General features: G+C 38.4%; 1 protein-coding gene across 1 annotated transcript in view; it reads right to left on the bottom strand.

Moving 5' to 3' along the window:
* Positions 1–308: 308 nt before the first annotated feature.
* CPS1 (carbamoyl-phosphate synthase 1) overlaps positions 309–22,803 on the bottom strand; it is a 395,122-nt gene continuing 372,627 nt past the window's right edge. The window contains exons 32-39 of the mRNA XM_059928619.1: positions 19,836–19,925; positions 18,245–18,415; positions 15,215–15,289; positions 12,537–12,635; positions 5,554–5,613; positions 4,704–4,816; positions 1,135–1,264; positions 309–407 (exon numbers count right to left, since the gene is read on the bottom strand). Coding sequence (XP_059784602.1) covers positions 309–407; positions 1,135–1,264; positions 4,704–4,816; positions 5,554–5,613; positions 12,537–12,635; positions 15,215–15,289; positions 18,245–18,415; positions 19,836–19,925 — 837 coding nt within the window. The remainder of the gene's footprint in view (positions 408–1,134; positions 1,265–4,703; positions 4,817–5,553; positions 5,614–12,536; positions 12,636–15,214; positions 15,290–18,244; positions 18,416–19,835; positions 19,926–22,803) is intronic.

The raw sequence follows: 22,803 nt of genomic DNA, 5'->3' as shown, positions 1-22,803 counted from the left end.
CAGCACCATAAAATGTTAGCTGCAAAGAAGCATGTAGGTAAGCTTAGCCCACCAAAAATAAGGCATTAGTAAATGAAGGAATTCTCGTGAAGAACAGTTACTCAGGAAGGACTCTCTAAGTAAGGTTTTTAAAAAGTGACTGACAACAATTTAATTGTGAAAGAAGAGAATATTAAGGCATAACTAAGTAAACTGAAATAAAGCTTGATATCAATATTCGTCTCTGGGAAAGAAAGTTGCGAATCAGTTCCTTTAGATAAAAAAGTGGCTTAGGTTGATTTAAGAATGGAGATGGGGTATCCGTTTCTCTATGCCGCTTTCCCAGCTCCATACTGCCTGTAGTGGAAGAGACTCTTGGCGTCCACATTGCGAGATTTCTTCACAGCTTCCGCAAAAAGTTTGGTCACCTGAAAATATAAGGGTAGGAATCTTAGCAACGCATACGAAATGAAAGCGAATGTTTAATGAAGCAGAAGCAAAAAGTCACAGTTTCTGTACCCAATTTTCAAAGGGGCAGGAGATGGAAGACACAAACATTTTTATTTAATGGGGACTTTCTCCTGTATCTCAGACCTCAACATGAATAAGCTTATTTCCCCCCACCCCCCCATGGGGATTAAAACTGACTGAGGGGGAAAAAAATACAATGGGCAGAAAGTTAATGAGTCTTGACAAACATTTCTTCTCCCTGTGATAAATTTGGTGGGTCATGTTCAAGTAGAAGGGAACATACCTCCTGCAATCATTTCCTGTGAATTGGACAAGTGCTTGCACTGTATCTGGATCTTCAATGATCATTAACCTGTTGCTTTTATGTGGTGGCTTTCAGTTAGACACGATGGAATAAAATTGTGTATCTTTATTCCATGCCACACCACATGTTATTTAAAGGATAATTGTATGGGTAATGAGAGAACCATGGCTATCCATGGTTTCTGATTATCTCAACTCCTTGATCACCAACTGTCCCAGATAGGCCATGACCTACCAAAATAGACCATTATTTTAGATTCTATTTAGAAATTCTTCTCCATTCTGAAAGTTACAAGAAAGGGAAAAGAGAGATGTGCACTCTTAAGGGAGGCACAGAAATAAAAACCCTCAGGCAGGCTATCTTTGAGAAAAATAACATACCTGGAAATTAGTGAGGAGAGCAATTCCACTGTCAACAGCTGTCCTCCGAATCACATAATTATCATGGACAAATTTAGTGTTGTTATTGGGGAGGTTAATCACCAGGTCAATGCTGCCGTCTCTAATCAACCTGGAGGAATAAACCAAATAAACACAAGTTTACAGGAGACTATGTATATTTTATAATTAGTTTTTTAAAATACTAATGTAAATTACTGTCTTAACCATTCAAGTCCATGCCATACTCAGTTGATTGACACCTACCCTCCTTTATTCTTAAGCAGATGTACAAATTACACACATTTGGGGGTTATAAATTTTTGTTGTGTTCTTGAAAGAATTCTGGTGAATGCCTAACTAATCAAATGGAAATATTTGTTTCTCTTTAAAATGCTATCTATCCATAGCAAGAATTGGTAATTTGATAGACAATTATTTATTTTACAGTAGGTGGTTCCTCCAGCACTGAAGGCCATTCGGCCCCCATACTACCCCCTCAGATCAACTTTACTTCATTGCCTGTTTCCCAGTGACTCAGCTGATGGTGTGGAAATACAGGTCGCCTGATTTTAAATTAAAACATTTCACATTCTGTTGCTGGGCTACTACACACACTAGGAGACATTTAATCAAAATGTCAAAAGCATGAAGTATTGTTTTACAAAGCCCTAAGGAGGGCATATAGCATCATTAGAAGTCTACTAAGGTCAGAACAATGTGCCCTTCTTTTATTAATGTGATAATAATTTTAGGTTACTTTCTTAAGAGCCTTATCAAATAGTATATCACATAGAATTTGGTATGACTTAGCCATTCAGTAGGCTGTAACATCCAGTAGCACCTGAGAATTATCTCCCATGTACTTGTGCCACATAGCTCCATAAGTGTTGATGTAATGGTGTTCCTGAAGGCTCACATAGTGTGCTGAAATAAATGTCTTACAAAACCTAGTGATGTAGAGAATCCTAAAGATGCTACCAGAAAACTACTAGAGCTAATCAACAAATTTGGTAAAGTAGCAGGATTCAAAATTAAAGTACAGAAATCTCTTGCATTCCTATACACGAATGATGAAAAATCTGAAATAAAAATTAAGGAAACACTCCCATTTACCACTGCAACAAAAAGAATAAAATACCTAGGAATAAACCTACCTAAGGAGACAAAAGACCTGTATGCAGAAAACTATGACACTGATGAAAGAAATTAAAGATGATATAAACAGATGGAGAGATATACCATGTTCTTGGATTGGAAGAATCAACATTGTGAAAATGACTATACTACCCAAAGCAATCTACAGATTCAATGCAATCCCTATCAAACTACCAATGGCATTTTTCACAGAACTAGAACAAAAAATTTCACAATTTGTACAGAAAAACAAAGACCCCCGAATAGCCAAAGCAATCTTGAGAAAGAAACACGGTGCTGGAGGAATCAGGCTCCCTGGCTTCAGACTATACTACAAAGCTACAGTAATCAAGATAGTATGGCACTGGCACAAAAACAGAAATAGAGATCAATGGGACAGGATAGAAAGCCCAGAGATAAACCCACACACCTATGGTCAGCGTACCTTTGATAAAGGAGGGAAGAATATACAACGGAGAAAAGACAGCCTCTTCAATAAGTGGTGCTGGGAAAACTGGAAAGCTACATGTAAAAGAATGAAATTAGAACACTCCCTAACACCATACCCAAAAATAAACTCAAAATGTATTAAAGACCTAAATGTAAGGCCAGACACTATAAACTCTTAGAGGAAAACATAGGCAGAACACTCTATGACATAAATCACACCAAGATCCTTTTTGACCCACCTCCTAGAGACATGGAAATAAAAACAAAAATAAACAAGTGGGACCTAATGAAACTTAAAAGCTTTTGCACAGCAAAGGAAACCATAAACAAGACGAAAAGACAACCCTCAGAATGGGAGAAAATATTTGCAAATGAAGCAACTGACAAAGGATTAATCTCCAAAATTTACAATCAGCTCATGCAGCTCAATATCAAAAACAAACAACCCAATCCAAAAATGGACAGAAGACCTAAATAGACATTTCTCCAAAGAAAATATACAGATTGCCAACAAGCACATGAAAGAATGCTCAACATCACTAATCATTAGAGAAATGCAAAACAAAACTACAGTGAGATATCACCTCACACCAGTCAGAATGGCCATCATCAAAAAATCTACAAACAATAAGTGCTGGACAGGGTGTGGAGAAAAGGGAACCCTCTTGCGCTATTGGTGGGAATGTAAATTGATACAGCTACTGTGGAGAACAGGATGGAGGTTCCTTAAAAAACTAAAAATAGAACTACCATATGACCCAGCAATCCCACTACTGGGCATATACCCGAGAAAACCATAATTCAAAAAGAGTCATGTACCACAATGTTCATTGCAGCTCTATTTACAATAGCCAGGACATGGAAGCAACCTAACTGTCCATCGACAGATGAATGGATATAGAAGATGTGGCACATACATACAATGGAATATTACTCAGCCATAAAAAGAAAAGAAATTGAGTTATTTGTAGTGAGGTGGATAGACCTAGAATCTGTCATACAGAGTGAAGTAAGTCAGAAAGAGAAAAATAAGTACCATATGTTAACACATATATATGGAATCTAAGAAAAAAAAAACAAAAATGGTTCTGAAGAACCTAGGGGCAGGACAGGAATAAAGACACAGATGTAGAGAATGGACTTGAGGATGCGGGGAGGGGGAAGGGTAAGCTGGGACGAAGTGAGAGAGTGGCATGGACATATATACACTACCAAATGTAAAACAGATAGCTACTGGGAAGCAGCCGCATAGCACAGGGAGATCAGCTGGGTGCTTTGTGACCACCTAGAGGGGTGGGATAGGGAGGCTGTTAGGGAGACGCAAGAGGGAGGCTATATGGGGATATATGTATATGTACAGCTGATTCACTTCGTTATAAAGCAGAAACTAACACACCACTGTAAAGCAATTATACGCCAATAAAGATGTTAAAAAAAACCCAAAAACCCTAATGATGACATAGCCTAAGGCATAATAACCAACCTGATCAAAGAATGGCAAATTAGGTAATACAATAGATGACATTACCATAGCACTCCCCCTAGTGTCCTGCATGCTGCAAGTCCTCAGTAAATTGACTGATTCATTGATGTGCAACCTCAGTGAAATTCAGCTGAGCATTGTTGATATACACAATATAAGTTTGACATAAAATACAGAGTGCTACATTACATTCTTCATGCCCATGATTCTCATCACTGAGATCTTGGTGTCAGTCAAGGAATGGATACTTACTAGGAGACATTTTGAGAGATGCTACATATCACCATGTACATATACGGAATTATGCGTTTTGTAGTAATAGCAAAGTTCATGAGAAGGAAGCTTTACTATCGTTCACAAATTTCATCATTTTAAATTGGATGACTAAGAAGACTTTTAGAAGACTTGCAATAGGGTAAGGTGATATATTTACATCACACTAGTTCCCAAAGTTAATCCTTCATCTGTTTTGCTATCTCAGAATACTCTGCCCAGTTCTTACTTTCTGATGGAAGAGAGGCTGGGATTCTGTCCTTCTTGAGACGGCCACGCCACTGGGGTTGCAGGGACATTGTTGGCATTGAGCCAGTCTGATGTGGCTTCCGTGGCAAAGAGCTGCATTTAAGATGGAAAAGTCGGTTACTGTATCACAGGGAAAGTTTTCATAGAACAAAGACGCCCACTGGGACACACGTGTCATTTAAAACATAGAGCAGAAAAAACTGGTGAATATGAGATGCAAAATGATGTCAGAAATAGAGCTTTAGACTCAGCATCTAGAGTCATGGGCACTTTAAATATTTTTAAAATATTTGCAGTAAGAAAAAATTTAATAACCTCAATTGTAACTGCTTTTGTAGAGGAGAAAAATAAAGAGTTATTGATGGCTGAAAATTCATTGTTATTAGGCCAACAAACCCTCATGACCACAGGTCCAATGAGCCTTGGGACTCATTCTGTTTTACAGAACCAGGCTTTGTGTGGAGATATTCATGGCAAAGAATTTTTGCCTGTAACTGTAACACCTGGAAACTATGACTTCATATGGAAACAGGAAAAGGAAAAATGGAAAATATATGGAAATACATTGAAACTTTATCCCAATTCTGTGTATGCAAAACTCTCTAAGTTTTTAGCCAGCAAATTTTATTGAGTTTGTGGTAATTGTGTTAAAACTTAAAGCTAGTCTTTCTAATTAGTTTATTCCATTGACGTTTTGAAACTATCAAGTTAGATATCTTTCAAGTGGAGAGGCTGTATTTTGCGCTATTTTATTCGCTAATATTCTTCAGTATTCTTTTTTGCAGATAGAATGCTGACAGAAAACGACTTAAAAAAATAATATCACATACCTTGAAGCCTTCATTGTGTAATTGTTCAGCCACACCAAGGAATTGTGGACGGAATGATTGCTGAAATTAAAGGAATTTAACTGAATTCACTTTCCAGATATACATGCTATTCATTTAGTCATGCAATATGGCATTCTCTCATGTCATAAAAGGCAATGCCATGTGTTGCCAGGTGCTTTATATTCAAAGATGACAAGTTTTATCCTTTTATTCTCCTTTAGTGAGTATAAGCTCTTATTTATTTTCCGATATAGATGAAATTCCATCCACATTGTCTTGCTTTCAACTGTCTTACTTCTTACCCCTCAAATTCCTTCACCCCCTATTTAATCCACTTAGTCTCTGCCTGTAGAATCAGATTCACCCCAGTTCTGGATGAACCCTTTTCCTGGTCAGGGAGAATTTAAAGTCACCTGGATTAGGCGCTCAGCACCAAGTCAGCCTTGTTGGATGTTTTGCTGTTCAACCCGTGCTAATTGCTGAATTCTAACTTTGGACTGCACTTCAATAACTAGGCCCTTTCCTAGTAGTTCATGCACCGTTCCCTACAATAAGTCAATCATTTGGAACTCAGTTTGGCAAAGAGTAAAAGAATGGGCTCTGGAGTCACTAAGCTGCATTTCAAATCCTGTCTTACTATTCATGTGTATGAAAAGTTAATGTCTTTGAACGTCCATTTCCTCATTTATAAAACAGCAGTAAGGATATTAATGTATCTGCTTCTTGGGGCTCCACAATAAACGGTGTAACCTTGGGCGACTTACTTAACCTCTCTATGATGTACTTTCCTCATCTGTTAAATGGGAATAGTAACTGTATCCACATCATAGGGTCACTGTGGGTATTCAGTGAATAAGTCCTATGTAAGTGTTAGTACAGTAACTTAGCACGATTACTGGCTCATTAATAGTTCTCATTAAATACTATTATTACTATTATTAAAAATAATTGCTTTTTCAGCCTCCCAGAGACTAGATTCCTGACCCTGCACCCTAGCTCCCAAGCCTGGGTTCCTCTACTGGCTGTCACACTTACAACACAAACAAATTTTCTTCTCACATATATTTTCCTTCCCGACAGGCTTACTTAACATTCAATCTCACTGTTTAGATATTTTCTTAGAGTCCATTGCTGTGCTCTTCCGAGAGCCCCAGCTGGACTCACCCAGTTTCTGGCCTGCATTCCCTGTACTGTCTATTGCCATCAGGGTTCCTCAGTTCTGAACATACCTCCTTCCTGTGACCAAAAGCCAGTATTTGCAAGACAGTGGTCAGGGTAAAAGAAAGCAAAGCTCAGTCGCCTACCCAATGTTCAACTTCTGACCTTGACCTCATTAACATGAGTGTCTGAGTAACCTAGCTAAACAGAGTATGCAAAACTATACAGAGTTAAAAACAACCATTCTGCTTCAAATTAGAAGATTTTGGCTGTTTTCATTCATAAAAAGTTTGTAAACAGATGACATAATTTGGTTACTTTAGAAAATGTTTTATAATCTATTAGAAACCATATTAGTAATAGTTGAAAAAAATCATGGATATGGTCTTATTTCAGAGTTTCAGAGAAACTAAGAATTGTGATAAAATATGTCAAGAGCCTTGCACAATTTTGATAATGTTTAATACACAAAACCTCCTAATATTTACTTGCAGAGGTGTTTTTGAGAAAAGATCTAAATCCTAGGAAAAGACCCCAAGACTATGTTCAAATATAAAATTCTTTCAGGTTCTGGCCCTCTCAATCCCAGAACTGCAGTTTTATGAGAGGAAACTATTGGCAAATGGAAAAGATAAATGCAAATGGATGAATCTCAGCTAAGGCAGGCTCAGGGATTATTCATGGCAGCCTTCTAGAACACAGATTTTAACCATGCCCAAGATAGTAGCTTTTTATTCCCACTTAGGACCCAACAGGAAGAAATGGGCTTAGATGCAAGAAGCTCAAGGCTAGACATAAAAAAAAAAAAAAAAAGTATAAAATCAGAGAGTAAGTCAATGACATCAGGGCAATTTAATGAGCTATGTGGCAGTCTCTTTAAGAATAGGTTAGGCAGAAAATTTGGATAATCATTTATTCAAGTTTGATTCTGCTTGGAAAGCAAGGGACTGACTGAAATGGCATTTTAGGTTTTCTTCATGTTTTAGTTGCTTTGAATATAGCAAATATATGTGAAATATTCTAAATGAACCTCTGAATTTTGTCAAGCCCCCCTGATATGGAGCATTATATAGTGGCCTCCTGCTAAACAAAGAACAGACTTAAGGAAGCACCAAAGTACATTAGGAAGCTCACCATAAAGGTGACCAAAAAACACTTATTGACCAATTGATACATTAATCATGTACTGAATGAACTATTCTCAATCTCTAACATTTTCCCCTAGCAAAAAGTCAGTGATAATATATGGTCACCATGTGATAACATAACATTGAACCAGTTTCCTAAAATACTATTTCACAAGTATAGTAGTTCTCAAAATGTGGTCCCTAGGGAATCAGCATCACCTGGGTTTGTTTAAACTACGAACATTTGGGCCCCACCCCAGATCTATGGAATCAGGAATTCTGGGAGTTGATCCCAGGAATCTGCATTTTAACAAACCCTCCAGGTGATTCTGATGCGCACTTACATTTAGGAATAGGAGGGAAGAGGGGCTAGGAGGACCACTCTTCACTCATTTTGTAATTTGAGGTGAAGACGCATTAACTTTGGCCAAAGTCACTATGGAAAAGGTTGAAGGAGGAGTACTAGAATGTAATTTTTTTTCTTCGCCATTTTAAAGTAAAATAAGTCAGCAAATCCTCTAAGACCTGCAGACACCAGTCAGAACCTCATTATGGAGCTGTTTCAGTGTTGTCTCCCAGGTGGAGAAGATAAATATCCGACATGACAGTATTGGCAGTTTCCAGCCAGGGAACTACTCTGCCTTCTGGTCTGGGGTGTTGGCTTTCATAGTCACATTATAAACTTCTATCAAACATGTATTGAACACTTGTGACACATAAAATAGGCTCTCTACAAAAAGAAATTACAGCTGTCAGCTTGCATCTGAGTAGCCCCAGATTTAATAGCTGATTGAAAATACCTGGGTAAGAAACCATTTGTTACTAAAGGTGAAAAGTACAAGCTGATTTATTTCCTGGAAAACATTTATACGGAAGAAAGTCTTTTAAAAATGAGAAAAACAAATATTTCCTCTAATTATCATTTTCACATTAATCCAACTTCTGGCTACAGAACCAAAAGCCAAGTTGAGGCTGCGTCACGCCTGTGGACTCTACAGGGACGTCTGGATTGACAATGCTATCGTTGTTCCTAATGATTCTGTACTGAAGATAAAAGGTTATTCATGTCACTTGGAGTTGTCTTTTTCAAATAAAATGCTTGCTTTGTGTTTCTGAGCAATGCTGAAGTGCAGATGTCAGGATGGTGCTCTTCACAAGCCATCACTGAATAGCCCAATCAGAGGGGAAAAAACAGTGAGGGCTCTTGATCTACTCTAGAGTAAATCATTTATTGTTAAAGGGCGTTCCAGAAAACTTCAAAACAAGGCAGATTGCCTACTCATAGCAACTAAAAATAAACCCTGATGGAAATATTGCAGGAAAATCAAAGACGATTTTGTTGCCACATAAACCTACATTACGCCTTTCTTATATTAGGATCTATGCTTATGGAAAGGGTCTTGGTAGAGACACAGTACATATAATAGTTGACAAGGATCCTTTGACAAAATCTAAATCTTGATTTTTTTTTTCCCTAAGTCCTAGTTACGCAAGATTGATGTTATGAATATTTCAAACTTCCCAAGTAATTTGACCATAGGATTAACTTTGAGAAGGCAGAAACAGAGGGTCTCTGTGTATGAAGGAGTAGGGTAGGAAAGAGAAAAGAAAGAAAAATTAGGAACACTGAAATATAACCAATGAGCGTGTACACATGCACACATACACATACACACACACACACACACACACACACACAATCTATTTACTAAATGTTGAGACGTGGTTGATACTTGCTAGTGATAAATTAAAATTTGAAATATGTGTTAAACTACCAACAATAAGAAAAAATGTTTCCCGGCTCAGCGTCCCTTTTGCCCTTCCTCCATATTTCTCTTTTCCCCCAATTTTCTCTTGCAACCTGCTGTGAAAAGTTAGAGGTAAGGTTTCTTCCATTAAATCTTTCTACTCATAACAGGTGGCTGGGTCAGGGTGGGGCAATGATGAGAAAAGAAGACCTTTACTTCAAATAAATGGTATAGATGTTGACCAATCTCCCCATTTATACATGAATGAATAATAAAGCAAATTAACTGCAACAGTGCTGGCTACCAGGGCTCTGCTGTGATTGAAGTCTACATAACATCATGCTAAATGAATGATTATCTCAGGAAATCAAAATGCAATGGTGGACTTTCTTTCTTAGTGCTTCATTACATAACTCAATGAAATGCCTTCTCTTGTATTTACTGGCCTTAACCCCGTTTATATATTAGCAGTACTATTTTAGGTCCTTTTCAGTTCTGACTTTATGTATTTGGATGAATTTATATGAATTCTTCTGTCCAAGTGGAATCACGTTAAATAAAATGTGTTTTTTTTAAGCATAATGTATCCTGAAATATGGAAATATAATTACTTTATCCACAGTTAATATGAAGCTTAGGTAGATTTGGTCCCATTCTGCCTAAGAAGATGTCCAGTGAGTTTTAGCTATTAACTCTAGGGTTAGTATATTCTGTCATATTGCTCAGTTAAATTTATGATATCCTTTTTAAAGAAATCACTATACATGAAAATCCTCCATATAATAATGAAGAGATTATACACTGACTGTTGGTGATGGCAGCTTTTCTTTGCCTCCCATATAAAGTAGGTTAGAAAATGATTTTTGCGTATCTCTAGAGGCTTAGAGTCTTAATGATCAATTTTACCACAGCTGCAAATATTTTATTAAATATAATTTTATTATTAAATATTTCTTTAAATATAATTTTTAAATTCTGTAATTAAAATACATATATATTTAAATTCCTTACATTATGCATGCATGCACAGGGAGAAAGTTCTTTGCAAAAATTCATGTAGCTGCTGGAACATTGATTTCTTTAAAAAAGAATACACCGAAAGGTAAAACTTCAATGGACAAAACCTCACTGCTTTAAGAAAACTTTTTTTCCCCTACAAACCCCCTTTTTTTGCTACAAAGCAAAAATTCTGTTCACTGATGCCAAAATCACACTAGTACTTCATGGGGATCAAATTAATTTTTGCTTTACATTTCCCTGCAGCACTGGAACCAAACAAGGCACAATTTTATACATCACTGCCTTCTTAAAGTGGTATTTTAAAATGTTAGCACTGTTATGATTAGTTGTGAGGACGGGGACTAAGGGCATGGTCTCCTCTGAATGCCCCCAGGTCTCACATTAAACTTTAAGCCATAACTAGAAGTTGGAGAAATACTCTTATACTTGTGACTTAATAATACTTAATACCCATTATAATGTGATGAGTCTCTCATATGGTGTGATGTGTCTCTGAACTGCCATTAAGCTTCGCAATTGCAATTCATCTTGTTAGCTTCTGTTCTAACTGTTCACCATCGCCCTTCTGGCACCTTTATGAAGCAAAATCCCAATTTAGTCTTTGCAGAAACTTCTCCAAAGCCGCTACCCATCCAGTCTCCAGAGTCTAATTTGCTGATATTAAGGCACTCTAATGCGACAGCATCTATAATAATTACCCACTGATTTGAAAATACCTGGTATTATTCTAATTATATTTTTATTGATTTGTATGTAACCATGCAGGATTTGAACTTATTAAAAGTATGGCAGGGGTGATATATAAAACCATCTATTGTTATTATAGGCTCCAAGAATTACTAACCTCAAATGAAAGTGAATGATCAGTTGGGAAACATCTAGTATTTTTCAGGAAATTTATAAACAAACAGTTTGTACATTCTTGCAATAATATTCCAAGGAGTGATATGAGTTTCCTGGCTCCAATTTTGCCCTAAGATTTACATCTGACTTGCAATAATAAACCAATAATGTCCTTCTCACTGTATGAAGATATTCACATATAATTACTTCACCCTGCTTTGACTTAGAAGGTTTACTAAGTAACAATATTTCAAGAACTTCCACAGTACACTGTGGGATGTGCTGACTTTCTTAAGCCCATTAAGTCACCTCCCTTTAAGAACTTTCAATTTGTTTTGGAGTGTCAGGCTAAGAAAATTTCTCAAATAATGCCCATGTCTTCTTCAACTTTGAACCTTTGACATTTAGTAGAAATTGAAATGTGAATGAATGAAAGTAAGGAAGGAAGGAACAGAGGTCAGGAGGGGATAATACTGACTTCAGTTTGGGATGTGTTGTGTTTGAGACATCCAGATAGAGGTATCCAGCAAATTGTTGGAAACAGGGGATGGCTGAGGATAAAGATTTAAAGTTGATAGTTTTAGATGGAGAGTGGATACCACAGACATGAATGAGCTGGCAAAGGGGAAAGTCAAGAGAAAGAACTAGACATAGACATAGACACAGACTCAGAAAAAGAGTTGAGACCCAACCTTATGGAAAGCCTAGGTTCAGAGGCTAAGGAGGTAGAACTAAGAATAAAAATATAGAAAAGATGTAACCAAAGAGTAGAATAGAATCCTTTTGAAGTTACCCTAAATCCCATTCAGGATAAATACCCCTTCACTAGAGATTTTTTTCTTTTCTTTCTTTCTTTCTTTTTTTTGGGGGTTGTTTATTCACTTATTTGTGTTGGCTGCTGCAATGAGAAAAGGCAAAAATCAGGGAACAGACAGAGTACCAATGTCCATTCTTTCTGGAAGTTGCTGGGGTTATTTTAGTGGAACTTTAAACAAATCTCCCCTCTTCTATACCACTATTAAGGTCATTTCCCCCACCAACTCCCAGCATGTGCCCACAGGCATGCATACAACCACACACCACTTACCTGAATTCCAATCAAGATGCCTTTCTGGGGTATCTTAAATCCTGTGGAAAGCATTGCCTTTAGGAAAGCGGTATGAATACCTTCACCAAAGCAAGCCACCTGTTTAGAATAAATGAAAAAAATAAAGTAAAAGAAAGCAAATGATAGTCACCCAATCTTACCAAAAAACAAACACGAATGAAAAGTCAGAGACTCCTATGCTAGATTTTATTGAGTTGCCCAAGGACCATGTAATCTGAATCCAGGGATTAAAAGTCTGGCTAGGGCAGACGTATCTTGTGTTTTTAATTAAGCATAATGAATAAATAAGCAATTCTTTCTCTATCCAACAACACTCCATAGAGCAACGTAACTGGATTCTACTGTGAGATATTTGGATACAAATTACAGCTTCTGGCCCATAATATGGTGAGTTACCAAATGTTAATATGACTTAACGTTTAAATAACGGTATATGTCATGTATGCTATGCAACAGGGCATGAATTCATGGTTCAGTAGCACAAATGCATAACTGCTGATCAATCAGTTAGGAGTCATTTCATATGTGTGAGAAAGCCTTCAGAGAAATTCAATAAATCTATGAAAATCTCAAAGGAACTTGTTCTTTTATTATTATTATTGTTTTCATAAAATGAACCAAAATACCTTGCTACTAGTCCTGAATACTCTAGCCTAAAGTAAAAAAAAATTCCAAATTAACATATAATGTTGGGATATACAGAGGCTTCCCCTAGGGTAACTGTACTACAATATAACTACAAGTCAAGTGCCCACACTAACTACAGAACAAGTGGTATATCTGAGCATGTTAGGAGTAGATTCTGCCATGCACATCATCATTGGGCATGGGTAGAGAACCACCATTAGAGTAAATAACACTGATGGCTAAATTCATTCTTTAAGCAAATGACTCCCTTACTGTCAAAGGGAAGTTCTCATGACTATGATTTTCAGTTGATCACCAGTACATGCTGCTTTTTACTCTACAGTATACATTTTCTTTGGTCAAGAACTGGCTAACCAAATTAGTAATGTCACCCTAAGCTAACAGAACCCAAACCACACTGAAAGAGCCTGGGCAATTCCATCATAAGTGCATATACAACCCACAAGAGGTTTCAGCAGTTTTCTACAAATAACATAAAAAGTAGTTAAATATGTAAGTAAAGATTAGGACTAACATTCCCACCTCACCACTAGGAAAGCTAAAGTTTTATTTAATCCCACAACAAGCCATTTTAACACTGAAAATGTCTCTGAAGCATAACTAAGATTTCACTAACCTAGAATTATTATTATGATTTCAGTTATAAAACACAACTTGTAACATTGTACTTAGTGACACTTGGAAATATGACTCTAATTATGGAAGAAGAATTATCTCTCTGTACTTCTGAAACAGATACAAGAAAGGGGGAGCTGAATTTCTAATTCTCTCATATTTTTGTATTTCAGCAACTCCAATAATGTATGTCTGGAGGCAGAATGGACATAGATACAGTACTGAAAATAGATTTGCCACACTAGAGAAAACAGCATGAAGGAAAACAGATCTCTCCCTGATCTGAATCCTGGGCTGGCTGAAAACAGTCCTGCTACTGAGTGACCAAGGGATCACGATGGATATCAGAGTAGCTCCTTAAACAGCAGAGAAATGTAATGAAAGTCCCTTGTTTTCAAGTTAGGTTTTCTCATCTATTAAATTAACAGAAGCAGCAAAGGAGCTAAGAAAAGGCAATCATCAGTCCAAATACGAACAAGATAGCCATTTATTTCTCACTGCCTCCTTTCCTGTTTCACTTGGCTTCTCATCACAGATCTTGCTTGCAACCAGGCAACCATATAAAATATCATGTATATGTTGCAATTAGGTATTTTCCCCTTTCAGGTTTTCCTCAACACCAAGAGGAAACAATGACGTCTCCCAGTCTGATGTTGCCACCCCCGTGTGCACTGATGAGAATGTGAAGGCTGTATCTAGTAAGTCTGTCAAGGGCTAGGTGATTCATAAAATGTCCTGGCACTAACATGTAGGGAACTCTCTGGAATCTGACAGCTTTCTACAAGAAACACATTTCACATTCTTAAAGAAACCTTCAGCTGACAGAGTCCTCAACACAAGTGAAGAGGGACATCCAGTGGCCAGTCCCACTATAGTTTTTAGATAATCCCCAGGAGGTTAAAGTTGCTTTGAAAGTGGTTCTGGGATTTTGCATATATCTGCAGATCCCACAATATTTTGGCCCCACTATCTTTCTGCTGCTGTACATTCATTCTACATATTGCTAGTAAAATCACAATGATCTAATTTCATAGTAGCAAGGAAAGTTAGACGGAGCAAGAGGTGCTGTTACAGAGAGACTTGAGAACCTTAAAATAAAAATACCTGAGAGATATTTACCTAGACATCTAGAGAAATATTTGAAAGATGTTCTCAATGTGTAATGTGGAAATGAATGACACATGTTGAAATATAAGTGAGAATTTAGACTCTGGGCTACAAAAGTCAAAGATTTTTCCTCAGCTCAAAATGCCTAAGTCTTTTCAGACTTACTCTGATAGCAAAAGAAGTATCCCACTAACTACTTAATAACTTGCTTTACTATATTCAGATCATAAAACCATAGATTTCAAAGTAGATTTAATGAAAGTGTTCATGGATCATTAATTAGTTACCTCTCCAGTAGAAGCCATCTCACAACGCAGAATGGGGTCAGCGTCTCTCAACCGGGGCCAAGAAAACATTGGAGCCTGTCAAAAATAACGGGTAGGAAAAATATGTGAGAGAAGGGTATGAAAGGAATAAAGGAGGATAAAAATATTTAGTGAATCATCTCTCATAGGGTTCATTTAGGCTACAGTAGACATGTAAAAAATTTCTTTGGTCCAAGCATCTGACTTGAAAAGTGGCTTTAAACCTCTGTTCCAGGAATTTCTTGAGCTTTGGGCCAAAAATTGGGTTAAATAATCACAAATTATTTCTGTAAATAGGGCCCCAGTGACCAGTCTAGGCCAGTGTTTCTAATCTGGCTTAGACATATTCTTACTGGAGTGATTTCAAACGAAGTATATTGGGCATTGGTCTCCCCAAACACAGAGTTCAAACACACTTTTTCCTTGGTAGGCTTCTGAAACATTCCTCTTCTTGTTCTGATTATTTGGACTTGCAACAAGCTACCTTGCCAGAAATGTCTGTCTGCAAGCTGACTTCTGAGACATTAAACTGCTGTTGATACCTCTTTAAAAGCTTTGAAAAACATTCTGCTTGGGAACACTTTTGCCCAGAACTTTCATATGAACTAGAACATAGATAGGAGTGCTTCCTTTTCATTTATTTTAGCAATGCAATTCACTAAGAATCAAATTCTTGTTTCTTGCATATATCCATTTATCTAGCCTAGACTATTCCTCTTTGATTCTGGTACCTCTCTAAGTCATCATGGGAATTCTAGCTTGGGGTCATTTCACTGGGTCATCCTAGTCAAGTTATATATTCCTGCCCTCTAGCCTCTCTCTATCTCATCTGTTGATATCCACCCACCTCACTAGGACTATATTAAGATTGACTGTGAATAAGTAATTTGACAAAAAAGTCAAGATTCATGCACAAGGATAACTAGGAAAGAAGTAAACTGAAAGATACAGTGCATTTCGAAAAATTCATATCTACCCCTCAGTATTGTTATTAGTTGGAAATTGTTTCATACACATATGTGTGTGTATGCGTGTGTGTGTGTGTATATTCCTGTGGTTAAGAATAAAGAAACATGAATTTGAAATTCATATATAGAATCTCCAGTGGAAAAATACTTTTCGGGGCCTTCTTCTTATTGGTCTCAAACAGTAAAATCCTATGTACATATATTCCCACTGAAAGCTTTAACAATTTATGTTGTGTCACAGCTTCCAGGAATAAAATGTTACCCTCCCCCAACATAAGAAGTGACATTCCATCCCAGTGCACTATAAAATCCAAGGTATCCTAAATTATTAACTTAAATAAGATTAATAAATATTTTTTGATTTATAGCTTCAACTTAAAACTTCCACTGTAAAAGTCAGAAGTCAGAGTCTCAGCTGTAACACAATTATGGTTGAGGTCACTAGTACATATAAGAATGGAAACCGGGGCTTCCCTGGTGGCGCAGTGGTTGAGAATCTGCCTGCCAATGCAAGGGACACGGGTTCGAGCCCTGGTCTGGGAAGATCCCACATGCCGCGGAGCAACTAGGCCCGTGAGCCACAATTACTGAGCCTGCGCGTCTGGAGCCTGTGCTCTGCAACAAGAGAGGCCGCGACAGTGAGAGGCCCGCGCACCACGATGAAGGGTGGCCCCCGCTTGCCACAACTAGAGAAAGCCCTCGCACAGAAACGAAGACCCAACGCAGCCATAAATAAATAAATAAAATTTAAAAAAAAAAAAAAAAAAAAAAAAAAAAAAAAAAAAGAATGGAAACCTCTGAAGGCATCCAAAATATGTAAATGTCACATAAATATATTATACAATATAAATTAATTTTATTGCATGCTTTACCTAAAAAATTCAAATATATTTACATAATATGTCACTAATCCTCATACTGTCCAGTGAGGTAGTTAAAGGTCATTATTATAAATACTCTGTTCATGGGCATACTGAGGCAGCTAGAGGAACACAATGGATTTATTATTAAGTTCTTATTCAAAATGTACATATATACGGGCATATCTTGTTTTATGATGCTTTGCTTTATTGCACTTTGCAGATACTGCAATTTTTACAAATTGAAGGTTTGTAACCCTACATCGAGCAAGTCTATTGGCACCATTTTTTCCAACAGCATTTACTCACTTCATGTCTCTGTGTCACATTTTGGTAGTTCTCACAGTATTTCAAATTTTTTCATTATTATTATATTTGTTATGGTGATCTGCGATCGGTGACCATTGATGTTACTATTGCAAAAAGATTATGACTCACCAAAGGCTCAGATGATGATGAGTATTTTTCAGCAATACAGTAGTTTTTAACTAAGGTATGTACATTGTTTCTTTAGACATAATGCTATTGCACACTTAACAAACGACAGTACAGTGTGAATATAACTTTTATATGCACAGGGAAGCCAAAAAAATTGTGTGGTGGTCTGGAACCGAACCCACAGTATCTCCAAGGCATGCCTGTATTTGAAGTTAGTGAACAAACCTTAAATTTTCCTGGTCACTCTTCATAAAGATGCCATCAATTTCATTGCCCTCACAGTAACACTGTGAAAAAATTCTGCCACTAAAGAAAATAGGAACTAAGCCAAGGCAGTAAACATTTAACCAACACCACAAGGTAACACTTTTATAAGATTCATGCATTCCTGAAGTCTTGGCACAACTGAAGCCTTATCCCAAGAAGATATGTTCAGAATTTCTGTCTACCAACTAAACTGCCAGCATTATGCATCAGCTTCACAAATGTAGTTTATAAGTCACTCAGCTAGTTGGTTTTGAAGTTATGTAATTCTAAATATTATTTTAATTTTTGAAATGCACAAGAGTACACATAAAGTTGCCTGTATAGCAACTGCATTGCATTATTCAAAGCAAACATCATAAACCCCTAGTCTAGCACTTGAGTTACAAGGCTCAGAATGTATCAAGATTATTTTTGATGAAAAATTATTCCTTTCATTTCTTTGGAACTTAAAAAATGACTAAGATTTTTGAATATATTACCTTAATCGCAACATAGTCAGCAGGAATTATGGGATGCTCCAATGTTGGAAGGGGCTTCTCATCAATGTTCTCTCCAATCATCACCTTGGTGGCCACATCAATGAAGTCTACCCCAAGGGTCTTGGAAACAAAGGGGAAGGATCGAGAAGCTCTCAGGTTACACTCAATCACCTGGAGAGATAACAAAATTCAGAAGAAGAGAAAGGATGGTGAGAGACAATGACAATATTAATATGCTCCCGGCCACTCTGGTTCCAGCTGTTACTGGGGCCCAGTCTTGCTTTGCCAGCCTCTTCCTTTTCTCCCCACTGCTTGACTTTTGCTAACTGGTTTCCTTTCAGTCAGTATCCTTGAACTCTGACTTTTTCCCATCCTCATTCAACAGTTCCATCACCACACACTCTTGACAGATTTGTTTTAATGCAGAGTTCAGATAATGCCACAGCCCTACTAGAAAGCCTTCAGTGGATTTCTACTAGCCATGAGTTTAATGTCTAGTCCTTGAAATACTTCTATCCTCTTGCCTCAGTATATCCCTCTATGTTATCTTGTACCACCTTCCTGGCCCCAGTCTTTCTTTCTAAGTTTATCCTCCATGATTTCCCTGGAAAAATAATAAACTGAACTAGTCATCATCAGCTGGTCATTGATAAACTGAACTAGTCACTATCTCCTAAAATGCGCCAAATTTACCCATAGATATTGTATGTGTACTGTCCTTTCTATCTTCCTTTGCTTGTCAAAATTCCAGCTATTCTTTGAGACTCAGCTCAAATTACAAAATCTTCCTTGAAATCTTTTATGATCCACCCCAAATCAGGCATATGACAGTCAAATACATGCTCATACACATATGTGCAGGCACACAGACATACAGACACACACACACACACACACACACACACACTAATAGATAGGCTCTCTCTGTTCTGTGCCTCCGATACCACTTTATTTGTACATTCCTTCTAGCAGCTATTATATTCTAACTTATGTTACAGTTATCTATAAATTCATCTTCTTCCCAGTTCTCACTAAATCGTGGATCTTTGAGAGCAGAGACTAGGCTCTATATGTCTTTGTAGCCACCTTATGACTTTGCATAGTAGGTGAGGAATCAATATTGGTCACTGATTAGTTACATTAAATAAACTAAATTAACTAAGACTAACCTGGTTGACTTAACATTTTTTATTTTTTTGGTAAATGGTATCCAAAACAGCTTTCTTCTCTGAGAAAGGGGTAAACTTCAGTACATGTAATTTATGACTATTCTACAGTAACCTGGACAGATTACTTAATGATAGTTACTGCATCCATCTATAGTGTACTGAAGATGGCAGTCAGTGATCTTCTTTCCAATGGATCAGAGTGCTTTTCAAAGCTGTGACTGACATATCAGTGCCACCAAGAGCCAGTGCCTTCAAACAAGGCAGGCATTATATGTTGTGCAACTCCCATACTCAGACACAATCAGCTGCAGGGGTCTCAGCTGCTCTGTGGCAGTGTTCACAGAGAAGAGGACCAGAGGGACACAAACCAACACGACCTAACACAGCAGTGGTGTCCTCTCAAACACCTTGGCATTTCTTACCAAGACCTCGTTTCCTTTGACAAGAAACTGGACGTTGAATGGGCCAGAGATGGCAAAAGCCTTTGCTATCTTCCAGGTGGCATCCTTCACCTAGATAAAAAGGACAATGATATAGTGCTAAAGAACATTCCTTAGTTTAAAAACAAACCAACAAAAAAGATACAGCACCTTAAATTTAGATTTCTTTCATTTCTCTTTACAAAGAACTACATCTCCACTGATAATAATAATAGTAATAAATACTAATCATAGAAGCCATTCTTAGGTTTCTATTAACAAAGTAATATTTGTACCAAATGTACTAAATATTCACAACAGGATAGCAGGGAAAAGAACAAATAATCTTACAGGATTATCTTTCTGCCAAATGCATCTATCTACCTACAATCATATACTCTGGTTTTATTTTGAGGGCTAAATGTAATCCTTTCAGTCTAGTTGCTTCAGCACCAAAACGGCAGTCCAAACTCTATAGCAATCTAATGACCTACCTGCTGAGAAGTGCAGGCCCTAAAATTACATGGTACTGCAAAGAGACCAGAGAGATTTCTTTTATGTGCTTTTCTTTTGCCCTAGACTGCAAGGGTAGACATTATGGTCAGAAGGAAACATGTTCCCTTGCAGGGAGGCTCTGCATGTCACATATAGGAATTCCTGTATCCAACCAGAGACAGAAGGTACTCATGCAAAGAGAGAGTGCTGACTGCTGGAACCAAGAGCTCCTCATTCATTACTCTTACAAGAGTGGTTCAGCAACTTAATCAGTTATAAAAGGAAGCAGAGTCCATGACACAATGAGCTCTGAGAGATTTGGAAAAATCTGAGTTTTTGAGGTCATTTATCCTGATATAAAAAGCTTAAGCACATTTGAAATCCCAGGATAGTTTTCCTTTATGTTGCTGCTATTACAAAGCATCCTGCTACCTTCACATTCTAGAACAAAGTAAGACCTTCAGAATTCAGTCCAATGTACAACTAGCCAAAGAGGCCTGCCTAGATTCTGATGGCAGGATTATTGGAAAGTTTCACTAAAAAAGCTAAGCCTAACCTCATATACCAGAAGACTAAAGGAACATCCCCAAGTTATTCAAGATGGTGGAGGAGTAAGACGTGGAGATCACCTTCCTCCCCACAAATACATCAGAAATACATCTACATGTGGAACAACTCCTACAGAACACCTACTGAATGCTGGCAGAAGACCTCAGAGTTCCCAAAAGACAAGAAACTTCCCACGTACCTGGGTAGGGCAAAAGAAAAATGAAAAAATAGAGACAAAAGAATAGGGACGGGACCTGCACCAGTGGGAGGGAGCTGTGAAGGAGGAAAAGTTTCCACACACTAGGAAGGCCCTTCGCGGGCGGAGACGGGGGATGGTGGGTGGGAAGCTTCAGAGCCACAGAGGAGAGCGCAGCAACAGGGGTGCAGAGGGCAAAGTGGAGAGATTCCCACACAGAGGATCAGTGCCAACCAGCACTCACCAGCCCGAGAGGCTTGTCTGCTCACCCGCCGGGGCGGGTGGGGGCTGGGAGGTGAGGCTCAGGCTTTGGAAGTCAGATCCCAGGGAGAGGACAGGGGTTGGCCACAAGAACACAGCCTGAAGAGGGCTAGTGTGCAACAGCTAGCCGGGAGGGAATCCGGGAAAAACTCTGGAACTGCCTAAGAGGCAAGAGACCATTGTTTCGGGGTGTGCGAGGAGAGGAGATTCAGAGCACTGCCTAAACAAGCTCCAGAGACGGGCATGAGCCACGGCTATCAGCGTGGACACCAGAGACGGGTATGAAACACTAAGGCTGCTGCTGCAGCCACCAAGAAGCCTGTGTGCAAGCACAGGTCACTATCCACACCTCCCCTCCCGGGAGCCTGTGCAGCCTGCCACTGCCAGGGTCCCGTGATGCAGGGACAACTTCCCTGGGAGAACACATGGCGTGCCTTAGGCTGTTGCAACGTCATGCTGGCCTCAGCTGCCGCAGGTTCACCCCTCATTCCATACCCCTCCCTTCCCCCGGCCTGAGTGAGCCAGAGCGCCCTAATCAGCTGCTACTTTAACCCCGTCCTCTCTGAGCGATGAACAGACGCCCTCAGGTGACCTACATGCAGAGGCGGGGCCAAATCCAAAGCTGAACCCCAGGAGCTGTGCGAACAAAGAAGAGAAAGGGAAATCTCTCCCAGCAGCCTCAGGAGCAGCGGATTAGATATTCACAATCAACTTGATATACGCTGCATCTGTGGAATACCTGAATAGACAACCAATCATCCCAAAATTGAGGCAGTGGACTCTGGGAACAACTGTAGAGTTGGGGTTTACTGTATGTGACTGACTAGTTTTTGATTTATACGTTTGTCTTAGTTTAGTTTTTAGCGCATGTTAACACTGGTGGATTTGTTTATTGGTTTGGTTGCTCTCTTGTTTTTGTTACTTTTTAAAATTTAATAATTTTTTTAAAATTTTATTTTAATAACTTTTTACTTATTTTATTAAAAAAATTTTTTTTTTCTTTCTTTCTTTTTCTTCTCCATTTTCTTCTGAGCCGTGTGCCTGACAGGGTCATGGTGCTCTGCCTGGGTGTCAGGCCTGAGCCTCTGAGCTGGGAGAGCCAAGTTCAGGACATTGGACCACAAGAGAGGTCCCGGCCCCACGTAATATCAAATGGCAAGAGCTCTCCCACAGATCTCCGTCTCAACACTAAGACCCAGCTCCACTCAACGACCAGCAAGCTCCAGTGCTGAACACCCCATGCCAAACAACTAACAAGACAGGAACACAACCCCACCCATTAATAGAGAGGCTGCCTAAAATCATAATAAGGTCACAGACACCACAAAACACACCACTGGAAGTGGTCCTGCCCACCAGAAAGACAAGATACAGTCTCATCCACCAGAACACAGGCACCAGTCGCCTCCACCAGGAAGCCCACACAACCCACTGAATCAAACTTACCCACTGGGGACAGACACCAAAAAC

Source organism: Balaenoptera ricei, chromosome 7 (genome assembly GCF_028023285.1).
Source record: "Balaenoptera ricei isolate mBalRic1 chromosome 7, mBalRic1.hap2, whole genome shotgun sequence".
Classification (NCBI taxonomy): domain Eukaryota; kingdom Metazoa; phylum Chordata; class Mammalia; order Artiodactyla; family Balaenopteridae; genus Balaenoptera; species Balaenoptera ricei.
The sequence above is the reverse complement of the archived record's forward strand: the minus strand, read 5'-3'. Positions and strand labels throughout refer to the sequence as shown.